Here is a 13,320-nt window from a genome sequence, read left to right on the forward strand (position 1 = left end):
AGCTGTGGGTGTATACATTTGTGTGTCTGTGTGGTTGTGTGTGTGGATGCATGTAATTTTCACTAGAGAAAGGGCAAGAGCACAAAAGCTAATGCAAATAATCTTTTTTGTTGCGTGTTCCTGTGCATCACACACCAGTCAGCTGTAGGTAAGTGGTTGTCTTTTGCTGACAGATTTCAAGCATGCCAGCTGATATTCATGTTGAATGACAAGCGCTTTGATCAGTCTCAACCCTCCAAACAGCATAACACTTTTAGGACTGAGAGCAGCAACTCCACCTAACCTGTCAGTTCTCTGTTTATGTGCAGTCTCTCGAGATTTTTGTATAGCAATTTCTTGCAGATGGCATACCTTAATCATCTGTTATATGTTGTTGTTGTTATTATTGTGGTCATCAGTCCGGTGACTGGTTTGATGCAGCTCTTCACAATACTGTATCCTGTGCAAATCTCATCATCTCTGAATAACTCGTGCAATCTACGTTCATTTGTAACTGCTTACTGTATTTGCTTTTTGGTCTTCCTCTACAATTTTACTCCCTGCACATACCTCGAATACTAATTTGATGATTCCTTGATGTCGCAAATTTGTCCTGTCAGCTGATCCCTTCTTTTAGTCAAGTTATGTCATAAATTTCTATTCTCTCCATTTCTATTCAGTGCTTCTTGATTAGTTACATGATGTACCCACCTAAGCTTCAGCATTCTTCTGTAAAAGCTTCTATGATCTTGTCTGAACTATTATTGGCCATATTTCACTTCAGTACAAGTGTACACTGCAGGCAGATAACTTGAGGAAACCTACCCATCACTTAAATCCCCCCCCCTCCCCCCGCCCCAAATCTCCCCAGTACAACCTCCCGATGTTGCTGCTAGCAGCACTATCCATCCCACCATGCCCCTGCACGCTCTCTCAGCCAGCACTAGCTTCTCCTTCCCCCCTCCCCACACCTATCCTTCTGTCCCTCCTACCCTCAACCCCTCCCCTTTCCACGTGCTTCTTTCTTACCCCCACTATCCATCTCAGCTTAATTACTGATCTCAACAGACGCCGCTGCAGTAGGACCTTAATGCTCGGAGACAGGAGTCATGTATGTGAGTTTTTGCTGTGTGAATATGTGTGTGTTTTCTAAGAAGGACTTCATCCAAAACCTGAAATACTTCTACCATTTCATTGTGCCTGTCTGTGACTCATAGCCTCCTCTGTGTGGTAAGTAACAATCTATCCTTTCCATATTGTTGTTATTCCCTCCTGGGCTTTCAGTTGATGAATTTGTATTCTATGTTATCAAATTTTTCTTTGTCAGAAACACTTTTCTTGCCAATGCCAGTGTACATTTGATATCCTCTCTACTGTGGTCATCATCAGTTGTTTAGTGCTTAAATAGCAAAACTCACATACTACTTTCAGTGTCTCATTTCCTGATTGAACTTCCTCAGCATTGCTGGATTTAATTTGACTGTGTTCTATTACCGTTGTGTGATTTTTCTTGTTCACCTCATACCTTCCTTTCAAGACACTTTCAGTTCCATTCTGTCTCTGACAGAAGTACAGTATCATTGGCAAACCTCAAAGTTTTTGTTTCTTCTCCCTGAACTTACATTCCTTTTTGATTTTTTTCTCTTTGTTCACTGTTTGCTCAAGGTACAGATTAAATAACGTCAGGGATAGGCTACAATGCTGTTACCACTCCCTTCTTAACCACTGCTTTCCTTTTATATCCATAGACTCTTATAACTGCTGTCTGCTTCCTGTAAAATTTACATGTGACCTTTCAACCTCTGTAATTTACCTCTGCTACCTCCAGAATTTCAGATGTATTTGTCTTCATTCTCAGAAGCTTTCTCTAAGTTTACAAATGGTAGGATTGTCTTTCTCTGTCTTCTGAGATAAGTCTTTGGGTCAGTATGCTTTGCATGTTCCCACATTTGTCTGGAACCCAAACTAATCTTCCCCGAGGTTGACTTCTACCAGTTTTTCCATTCTTTTGTAAATAATTAGGGTAAGTTTTTTGAAATCATGACTAATTAAACTGATAGTTCAGTAGTATTCATACCTGTCAGTACTTGTCTCCTTTGGAATTGGAATTCTTAAATTCTTCTTGAAGTCTGAGGGTATTTTGCTTGTCTCATACATGTTGTGCACAAGTTGGAATAGGTTTGTCATGGCTGGCTCTCCCAAGGATGTCTACTCCAAGGGATTTATTTTGACTTACCGTATTTACTCGAATCTAAGCCGCACCCGCGAAATGAGACTCGAAATCAAGGAAAAAAAATTTTCCCGAATCTAAGCCGCACCTGAAATTCGAGACTCGAAATTCCAAGGGAGAGAAGAGTTTTAGGCCACACATCCAAATCGAAACAAAGTTGGTCCATTGTAATACAATTTAGGTCGAATGAATGACGATACAGCTACAGTAGTTTGGTTCGAGTTTTAAGCTTAGCAGTTAAGCTTTACCATGTAGCCATTGCTATGCGTCAGGTGCTCCGTCCGTATTTATACGGGTACCATTCCTTTATCACGTGCTTCGTCTGGTTTGAATTGATTGCTTATTTTTCTTTGATCTGGCAAGTGCCGTTCTCTTTGTTATAGGTGTTCACGTCATTCTAAGCTGAAAATGCATTACTGTACTGTGTCATGCCTTGTTTGTCGCATTCTGAAAAAAAAAAAAAAAGAGGAATCGTCTCATTAGCGAAACAATGCGGAACAATGGCAAGAGACTGCTTGCTATTTGCTGTTACTTACACTGGTGCTTTCTTTGATAATGATCAACAAGAACCAAATAATAGACTGCGTATGATAGAAGATGTTCTGAACGAGAGTTTAGCGAAAATTTTTCTCCGGTTGAAAATCTTTGCAGACGCCTCTGTAGTACATTACATTTTGTACAGAAATTAGTCATCTTAGATTTAAAAATCTTGTCAATTGCCGTGCTTCATTTCTGACTGTATCACTATTAGGCATAAGAACAATACGAATATAAACATGACATGATATGTATATTATTCCGCATTTGCTGTTGTCTCACTCTAGTTTCGTAGTTTATTAGGCAGACAGGATTTAAATGAGATAGCAGCAAACACGAAAGAATACATGGCAAAATGTTTATATTCGTATTATTCTTATGGTGAAGAGAATACTGCATATGATTCACAATTCATAAAAGTTCTTATTAGCAATGATCTCTTGTCCCAGGTAGGAAAAAATTCAGACAAACAATCTTGCCAGTCTGTTTTTCGTAGTACGCTGAAATGCTGCTACATTCGAAGATGAACAATACGGAATTTGTATTTACTTCGTTGGATAATGTATGAAAGGGCAGTGGTCGAAACTCGGGGCGGTAAAAAAAGCTCGTCTTCCACTTTTTTTTTTTTTTTTTTACTGACGCAGGGGTTTTGTCGCCAGTATTTATCTTTGTGCCTGCAAAGCATACCTGTGTAGCGCTACATAATTCGACGGAAAAAGTTAGTTGTGGTGGCACCTACCAACATTTTTCAGAACTGCCGCTTACTTTGCACTCGATTCTAAGCCGCAGGCGGGTTTCTGGATTACAAAAACTGGAAAAAAAGTGCGGCTTAGATTCGAGTAAATACGGTAAGTCTTTTAGTGCTCTATCAAATTCTTCTTGCTGTGTCATATCTCCCATCTCATCCTCGTCTACTTCCTCTTCCATTTCTATAATACTGCCTTCAAGTTAATTTCCTTTGTATAGTCCCTCTATATGATTATTCCACATTTCAGCTTTCCTTTCTTTGTTTAGTAGTAGCTTTTCATCTCAGCTCCTGATACTCATACAACTGTTTCTCTTTTCTCCAAAGGTCTGTTTAATTTTCTATTAGGCAGTATCTACCTTTCTCCTAGTTATACATGCTCCTAATAAACTTATGTTTGTTGTCTAGCTACTCCTGTTTAGCCATTTTAGTCTTTCCATCAGTCTCATTTTTTAAACATTTGTATTCCCTTTTACCTGCTTCATTTGTTTGCATTTTTATATTTTCTCCTTTCATCAATTAAATTCAATATCTCCTGTGATATCCAATGATTTCTACTATGCCTTGTCTTTCTATCTATTTGATCCCGTTGCTCACTGTTTCATCACTCAAAGCTACCCATTTGTCTTATACTGTATTCCTTTCCCCTGTTTCAGTCAGTTGTTGCCTAATGCTCCCTTTGAAACTCTCAACAACCTCTGGTTCTTTCATCTTACCCAGATTCCACCACCTTAATTTTCCACCTTTTTGCAGTTTCTTGTATCAAATGTTAGTGATGATTAGACATGGTGTGTGCCATATTCTGCCTATTGGCTTCTTCTTTCATTCCAATCCATATTCTCCCAACTTTTTTCCCTTCTCTTCCTTTTTCTACTATTGAATTCCAGTCCTCCATCACAGTTAAATTTTCCTCTCCATTGCATATCCCCTATATTTATCAGTGTGAATGCTTTTACTAAGTCAAAGACAAGCCTTCTGATCTCAGCAATGTAAAAAGCCAGCTGGTGGCATTGCAATTTCATCATCATCACCATCACCATCACATTTTTCTTCTTCATCATCATCATCATCATCAACATTATCATCAGCCATTTGACATCTGTACTGGATAAAGATGTCTTTCAAATCTCTTCCTGCATTATCATCTGCATGTTCTTTTAATGTCTTGTACCCACATTCCATTTTATCATTGCCTCAATGTTTTCAACTATCTCAGAATCTAGCAAAGAACTTTTTTGGTGCATTTACTCTCTCTTGTCTCATCTACCATCCAATTGCCTAACATGTCCCACTTTCATCCAATCTGTTTTCATACAATCAAAGGCATACCCAGTAAGGCACAGGGAAAAAAACCCTCAATAGTAAGTTACCTAGAGCTACTTGCTATGAAATTTAAAACTATTTTTTTATTTACCTCAATAACTAAACATGAGTCTCCCCCCCCCCCCCCCCCCTCTGTCTCCCTCTCCATTCCCTACTACCTCAGGTACTGGATATGCTCTTGATTACAACCCCCAATTTTTGAAAGCTTTTGTATTAAAAGTCTATTTCTCTCTGACCTAATTCAAGACTGATAATGCTAAATTTTGTTTTTTTAAACAAATCACAGCAGGCTCAGACATGGTAATTGGATGTCTCTATAGGCCCCCTGGCTCAGCAGCTGTTGTGGCTGAGCACCTGAAGGATAATTTGGATAATATTTCGAGTAGATTTCCCCACCATGTTATAGTTCTGGGTGGAGATTTTAATTTGCCGGATATAGACTGGGAGATTCAAACGTTCATAATGGGTGGCAGGGACAAAGAATCCAGTGAAATTTTTTTAAGTGCTTCATCTGTAAACTACCTTGAGCAGTTAAACAGAGAACCGACTCGTGGCGATAACATATTAGACCTTCTGGTGACAAACAGACCCGAACTATTTGCAACGGTTAACGCAGAACAGGGAATCAGCGATCATAAAGCGGTTACTGCATCGATGATTTCAGCTGTAAATAGAAATATTTAAAAAGGTAGGAAGATTTTTCTGTTTAGCAAAAGTGACAAAAAGCAGATTACAGAGTACCTGACGGCTCAAGGAAAAAGTTTTGTCTCAAGTACAGATAGTGTTGAGGATCAGTGGACAAAGTTCAAAACCATCGTACAATATGCGTTAGATGAGTATGTGCCAGGCAAGATCGTAAGAGATGGAAAAGAGCCACTGTGGTACAACAACCGAGTTAGGAAACTGCTGCGGAACCAAAGGGAACTTCACAGCAAACATAAACATAGCCAAAGCCTTGGAGACAAACAAAAATTACGTGAAGCGAAATGTAGTGTGAGGAGGGCTATGCGAGAGGCGTTCAATGAATTCGAAAGTAAAGTTCTATGTACTGACTTGGCAGAAAATCCTAAGAAATTTTGGTCGTATGTCAAAGCGGTAGGTGGATCAAAACAAAATGTCCAGACACTCTGTGATGGCACTGAAACAGAGGATGACAGACTAAAGGCCGAAATACTAAATGTCTTTTTCCAAAGCTGTTTCACAGAGGAAGACCGCACTGTAGTTCCTTCTCTAGATTGTCGCACAGATGGCAAAATGGTAGATATCAAAATAGACAACAGAGGGATAGAGAAACAATTAAAATCGCTCAAAAGAGGAAAGGCCGCTGTACCTGATGGGATACCAGTTCGATTTTACACAGAGTACGCGAAGGAACTTGCCCCCTTCTTGCAGCAGTGTACCGTAGGTCTCTAGAAGAGCGTAGCGTTCCAAGGGATTGGAGAAGGGCACAGGTCATCCCCGTTTTCAAGAAGGGACGTCGAACAAATGTGCAGAACTATAGACCTATATCTCTAACGTCGATCAGTTGTAGAATTTTGGAACACGTATTATGTTCGAGTATAATGACTTTTCTGGAGACTAGAAATCTACTCTGTAGGAATCAGCATGGGTTTCCAAAAAGACGGTCGTGTGAAACCCAGCTCGCGCTATTCGTCCACGAGACTCAGAGAGCCATAGACACGGGTTCCCAGGTAGATGCTGTGTTTCTTGACTTCCGCAAGGCATTCGATACAGTTCCCCACAGTCGTTTAATGAAGAAAGTAAGAGCATATGGACTATCAGACCAATTGTGTGATTGGATTGAAGAGTTCCTAGATAACAGAACGCAGCATGTCATTCTCAATGGAGAGAAGTCTTCCGAAGTAAGAGTGATTTCAGGTGTGCCTCAGGGGAGTGTCGTAGGACCGTTGCTATTCACAATATATATAAATGACCTTGTGGATAACATTGGAAGTTCACTGAGGCTTTTTGCGGATAATATCGAGAGGTTGTAACAATGGAAAACTGTACTGAAATGCTGGAGTTTCTGCAATGAATTGACGCATGGTGCAGGCAACGGCAATTGAATCTCAATGTAGACAAGTGTAATATGCTGCGAATACATAGAAAGAAAGATCCCTTATCATTTAGCTACAAAATAGCAGGTCAGCAACTGGAAGCAGTTAATTCCATAAATTATCTGGGAGTACGCATTAGGAGTGATTTAAAATGGAATGATCGCATAAAGTTGATCGTCGGTAAAGCAGATGCCAGACTGAGATTCATTGGAAGAATTCTGAGGAAATGCAATCCGAAAACAAAGGAAGTAGGTTACAGTACGCTTGTTCGCCCACTGCTTGAATACTGCTCAACAGTGTGGGATCCGTATCAGATAGGGTTGAGAGAAGAGGTAGAGAAGATCCAACAGAGAGCAGCGCGCTTTGTTACAGGATCATTTAGTAATCGTGAAAGCGTTACAGAGATGATAGATAAACTCCAGTGGAAGACTCTGCAGGAGAGACGCTCAGTAGCTCGGTACGGGCTTTTGTTAAAGTTTCGAGAACATACCTTCACCGAAGAGTCAAGCAGTATATTGCTCCCTCCTACGTATATCTCGCGAAGAGACCATGAGGATAAAATCAGAGAGATTAGAGCCCACACAGAAGCATACCAACAATCCTTCTTTCTACGAACAATACGAGACTGGAATAGAAGGGAGAACTGATAGAGGTACTCTGGGTACCCTCCGCCACACACCGTCAGGTGTCTTGCGGAATATGGATGTAGATGTAGATGTAGACTTAGTTTTGAAAACTGTGTTTGGCCTACCAGAAGCATTTCACGGTGTTTTTATTACTCCGTTCATTTCTCTTGCCGACCATACAGATGTTCTCTTTAACTAATCAGAATACAAATATTCATTGATTGTTTCTGTTACTTAATTGTCAATTTGTGCTATTTTCTTTTCATTTTGTTGTGTATACATTGTGTTAATCATAACATAATTGATTATCAAGCCTACTTCCAAGTTTTTTCTATGATGTTATTCCATTTGTTGTTTTCTCAAGATAATTATCAAATGGTCTGTATGGATCAGTGGAACTGAATAAAGGAACTGTAACAGGAGAAAGGACAAACTGATAAAATTGAATGCACTGACTAGAAACTGGTACAAATGCAATATTTACCTGTAACCATTTCAAGAACAGCTCAACAATCTTCAGCCCAACAAGCAGCTGACATGCCAACAATATATTCCATCTAAAAATAAATATTGTCAACATCATGGAAAAGAAAAAAAAATTATGGACTGATCACTAAAATTGTACAATGAGCTTTTTTGTCTTGAAAGAAATTAAGTTATCCAAAAAGACAATGTCTTGCCATATTTATCACACCATTTTTCAGAGACATGAAGACAATTATTCCAGGGTGTATATGCTCCGGGACAACCGGGAAATGCGGGAAAAACCCGGGAATTTTTGCATCCGGGATAAAACGCGGAAAAACACAGGAATTTTTAAGAATTCTGGGAATTTTTTGTTGTTTTAGTTTTCAGTTAAATTTTTGTAGTTTTAATTGGTAAGAACTGATACTCTAACAAAGAATTTTACTTTAGCCCGTTACTGCAATATAATACTGCACCAGTAAAACATAAATGAGGAAAAAATAATAATAAAACTTAAATTGCGAAGGAAATGCGCCATTTGCAGCAAAAAAGCACAGTGCACACACAAGTGCCTGCCAATAGCAAAATGTGTTGAAGCCTTTTGGACAAAGACTATGTAATAATTCATAACAATGAACTGATTCTGATGGGCGTGATGTCACAACAGTTAACATTAGGTTTGTTTGAGAAGTTGCCAGCGGGCTTATGCGCATGCACAGTTGAGTCGCATGTGAGCAGTACCTTCTCACGCTTCTGGCTACTTGAAGAAGTGTGGCTGTTAGCTGTATTAACAGTAGCAACAAGCAGCCAGATGCTACTCGGAAGTATTTTTGTGACGCACCCAAGCTACCAGATTCGCGCATGCGCAGTCTGAGTTGTAACGGGATGAGCGGGAGTCTCCACATGAACCATGTTTATGTTTAGTGATTTTGCTGTTTCCTCTTGGTTTACAGCTCTCAAAAACAAAACGGATTTCTGTGACCGGGAGCTATAAAGTGAATTAAAATATTAACATAATTATGGAAGGCTAAAATACAGATTTCTGATTTTATTTTATTTCCAGGTTTTTGGCGGCCGGGTATTAATTGCCTTCCAGAACAGTGTAGTTATTTTTGTTGATTTGCTAAAAAAATAGTGCTTAATTAATCTTTTCTGCAGAGGTTGTCAATTTATTTGAAACACTATTGGCTACTGTCAAGTGCACATATGGCATTATGCCATAGAACTAAACATGAGATAATACAGTACTGATACTTCAAGAAAATTAGCATTCCGAAAATCGGATTTCCAGAATCGATTTTGAAGTGTTTATGTGACCACCCAGGAGCGGAATTGGGAGATTGATTTACAAAATCAGGTTTTGGGAGCCCCATGTAAACGCTATCTGGTATCATCGGCTGGCGAGATCATGTGACATGAGCTATGATTGGCTTACAAAAGCGCATGGCGATCTCGATTTCAATGCTTCGGAAACTAATGTTCTGCATTTGGTGGAAATCGACTATATACCTTCGTAATATGAAAATATGCAGCATACATGTTGCTGCAAATCAAAGATCTTTCCAAAACACATTTTTTTTCTGGGGTTCGTTTCCTAAGGTGGTGGGAGGTTCTACACTGGTCTATGAAACCTTAACCATTCAAAGGACTGATAAGTTTTATGATCCCGAGGGAAAGTATACTGTCACTCAACATGGAAAAAGTGTATTTTCACCCGGGAGAAAGTGTATTTTTTAACCGGAAAATCCGGGAATTTTTTTTCCTTGTCCACGTATACACCCTGTAATCGATACCAAAGAGATCTTGTAGTAAGAGAATTTCTAAGCAAAGTATGGGCCATCACAATTGATAGAAGTGTTCCTGAACCTCCTCATAAAAGAAAACAGGGCAGTTTATAATATTTTTGGTGAATGGATGAATGAGGCACTACGTTATAATAATCCTGATGAATTGGATATTTACAACAGGATTTAGTACAACAATTCTAACATTTTGGCTATTCAGAAAAGACCAGGTAGTTTGTGAAGAACTTTTAATGTTGATTACTGAGATTCATAATGCACATTTCTAATACTTTTGTTTGGGCTTATGTTCTGAGAGTGAGTGACAGAATATCATCTTGATATTCTAGAAGAAATTCTAAAAGCTTTTAGTCATGGTGTAGATCGGATTCTTGTGCAATAAAATACAGGTGGCAGTAAATAAAACAACTTATGTACTCCTGGAAGATAGACTGTTTATGATAGGTAATCCCATTATCAGGATAAATAACATTACAATCAAAAGATAAGGGCTCTGTCAGTATCTTGGTTTCTCATCTGGCTTTAAAGTCCAGAAAAAATCAGTTCGAATGAAAGGTGCATTCGGTGCCAATAGATACGTATTCATGATCTTGGGAATATATTCCACAGACTGCAGGTACAAAAGAGAGGAACCGTGTACAGGTTCCCCACAGAAAATATACAGATAGAAGATAAGACATTCTTCGTGATCTGTTTGGGAGAGTGAGTGCATTAAATCATTCTCATTAAAGTGGATAAGCAGTGACGTAAGTGCATTTCAAGCATGACCTACTGTCAAAGCCTTGTAATCAATTTCCACGTAATATTCACCTTTATGCCAAAGGACAATTGAGAGGCTTTGTGTGAGATATAATGATCTTCTGAAATCCTGGAGAACATTTTCTATTTGCATCCTCATTCATGATAAAATGAAGCTGTTTTAATAAATTATATACAATACAGACCCAAAGACTTAAGTCCATTTAGGTGAGCACTTGCCAATCCACATATGCACAAAATCTACTCAGTGCTCATGCAGATACTGTTGACAGATGTGTAGTGGGCTGCCTGTGATGTAGTAGTTAAGGAACATACATTATGAAAAATGCAGGGCAAATTCCATACTTAGGTAATAACCATATCAGCATTATGCAAGGCACTGATATACAGCTCAGCTCTGCGATGTACTGAAACAATACTAGAAGCTGATAGTTACTTTGAATTGTAATGCATTCTCAGACAAGGTTATGACCTCTTTTGGGTAAATTTAACGTACGACTTCTGAAAAATAAAGAAAATGAAAAATAAGTTCCTTCTCTTTCTGACTTATTCTAGTAGTATGAGTCCCTATAACCTCTTCCAACTCTTCTATATATTGAGTAACCTGAAATAAGGTTTTTTTTTTCTTATTTTTGCCATTTCTGAATTATTCTGATGAATTATGTGTCCAGTTTGTTTTGAGATAGTTAATTTTTTTTTCAGGGGACCACTAGCTGTTGTTCAGTTGGTTGGGGGTGGTGGCCTTATTGGAGATCTTCATGGAAGTGGTCTCACTGCAGACACTATGGTTGCAAAGTACCTGATGTTCAATCAGGTTGACCGGGCAATCAATTTGTTGCTAAGTCTCAACTGGGATTCGTATGGTCAGCAGTGTATTTCTTGTCTCAACCGTATCATTAATTACCTCTTCCGGCAACCGCTCACACCAGAAAAAGAAGGTGAATGAACTTTTCTTTACTGTATTTTTAGTGTACAAAACTGTTAGTTCAGTATGGAATTGGTACCAACATGTTTGCCATGTCAATATGCAATAGTTTGAGGCATCACTTACCTCATAACATTTGCCTCTCATTTGTAGAATTTGCGAATATTTTTCTATAAAATACTTACCTTTCTCTTGTGCATTTCCATTAAATAAGCTGTAGATATAAGAAACATAACTGTAAGAAAATTTCAAAACACTCTCCTACAGTATTAATGTCTGTATGTGAATGTATAATATAGAGTATGTGGGGAACAGCCATTTGTCGTCTTATCTATGAAACAAACAAGAAAAGACAGTAGTAATCTGCATATAAGGTTCTGTCATCTATACAGTAATTAGCGTTCGATTCTTGTTGTTTTCATTCAGCACGCAGAATACATGCTGAATGAAACTAGGTACTGGTTAGCACACTGTATTCGTTTTGATGAGGTATGGAATTCAAATCTTCACCTGTCCATCCCCATTCAGATTCCCTAAGTTTCCTGAATCACTACAGATGTACACTTAGTTAATTCCTTAAACCTCTTTATTTACAAACAACTGGTTTCGACAGACTTTGTTGTCACTTTCATGTCTTCAGAAATTTTATATTTCAAAATGTTTTCATTTTGAGTTGGATCTTGTGCCATATTGTCATGTAGATAAAATGCAGCACATAATATAAAGGTTTGTCATAAACAAAACATTTAAGAACAAGTGCCTTGTGCACATGGCTATATCCATATACATAGTGTTCACGGATGATTGTTACGTCATAAAAAACACAGTACACAATAAAATGCAGAGTAGCACATTTGTTAACATTAGCTGGATATGTTCTAATCATTGAAGATCCACCTTAGATGGTATATAAGGTGTAGCTATATGCCACCTAAGGTGGATCTTCAATGCTTAGAACATGTCCAGCTAACATTAGCAGATGTGCTACTGTGCATTTTATTGTGTATCGTGTTTTTTGTGACTTAGCAATCATCCGTGAATGCTACTTATATGCACATGACCATGTGCACAAGGTGCTTTTTGATTTTATATGTTTTATTTATGATGGATCTTGATATTATGTGCTACTTTTTATCTGAATGACAATTTGGCATGAGGTCCAACTCAAAAACAACACATTTTATGACATAACATTTTTGAAGACCTGAAGATGGCAGCAAAGTTGAAATGTTCAAATGGCTCTGAGCACTATGGGACTTAACATTTGAGGTCATCAGTCCCCTAGAACTTAGAACTACTTAAACCTACTGTATTTACTCGAATCTAAGCCGCACTCGAATCTAAGCCGCACCTGAAAAATGAGACTCGAAATAAAGGAAAAAAAAATTTCCCGAATCTAAGCCGCACCTGAAATTTGAGACTCGAAATTCAAGGGGAGAGAAAAGTTTTAGGCCGCACCTCCAAATCGAAACAAAGTTGGTCCATTGTAATATGAGACACAATTTAGGTCGAATGAAAGACGATACAGCTACAGTAGTTTGGTTCGAGTCGTAAGCTTAGCAGTTAAGCTTTACCAGGTAGCCATTGCTATGCGTCAGGCACTCCGTCCGTATTTATACGGGTACCCTTCCTTTTTCACATGCTTCGTCTGGTTTGAATCGATTGCTTATTTTGCTTTGATCTGATAAGTGCCGTTTTCTTTGTTATAGGTGTTTACGTCACTCTAAGCTGAAAATGCGTTACTGTACTGTGTCATGCATTGTTTGTCGCATTTTGATAGTGCGTGTTTATGGCGTGTCGCCGCTCGCGGCATGACTTGCTTTTGTGCCCGCTATCGCCACTTAAAAAAAAAGAGGAATCGCCTCATTAGTG

At 38.6% G+C, this 13,320-nt stretch overlaps 1 protein-coding gene across 1 annotated transcript in view; it reads left to right on the forward strand.

Annotated features, from left to right (window-relative positions):
• LOC124803090 (WD repeat-containing and planar cell polarity effector protein fritz) overlaps positions 1–13,320 on the forward strand; it is a 65,896-nt gene that overhangs the window by 28,691 nt on the left and 23,885 nt on the right. Inside the window, exon 9 of the mRNA XM_047264239.1 lies at positions 11,226–11,461. Coding sequence (XP_047120195.1) covers positions 11,226–11,461 — 236 coding nt within the window. The remainder of the gene's footprint in view (positions 1–11,225; positions 11,462–13,320) is intronic.

This window comes from Schistocerca piceifrons, chromosome 6, assembly GCF_021461385.2.
Source record: "Schistocerca piceifrons isolate TAMUIC-IGC-003096 chromosome 6, iqSchPice1.1, whole genome shotgun sequence".
NCBI classification, from domain to species: Eukaryota; Metazoa; Arthropoda; class Insecta; order Orthoptera; family Acrididae; genus Schistocerca; species Schistocerca piceifrons.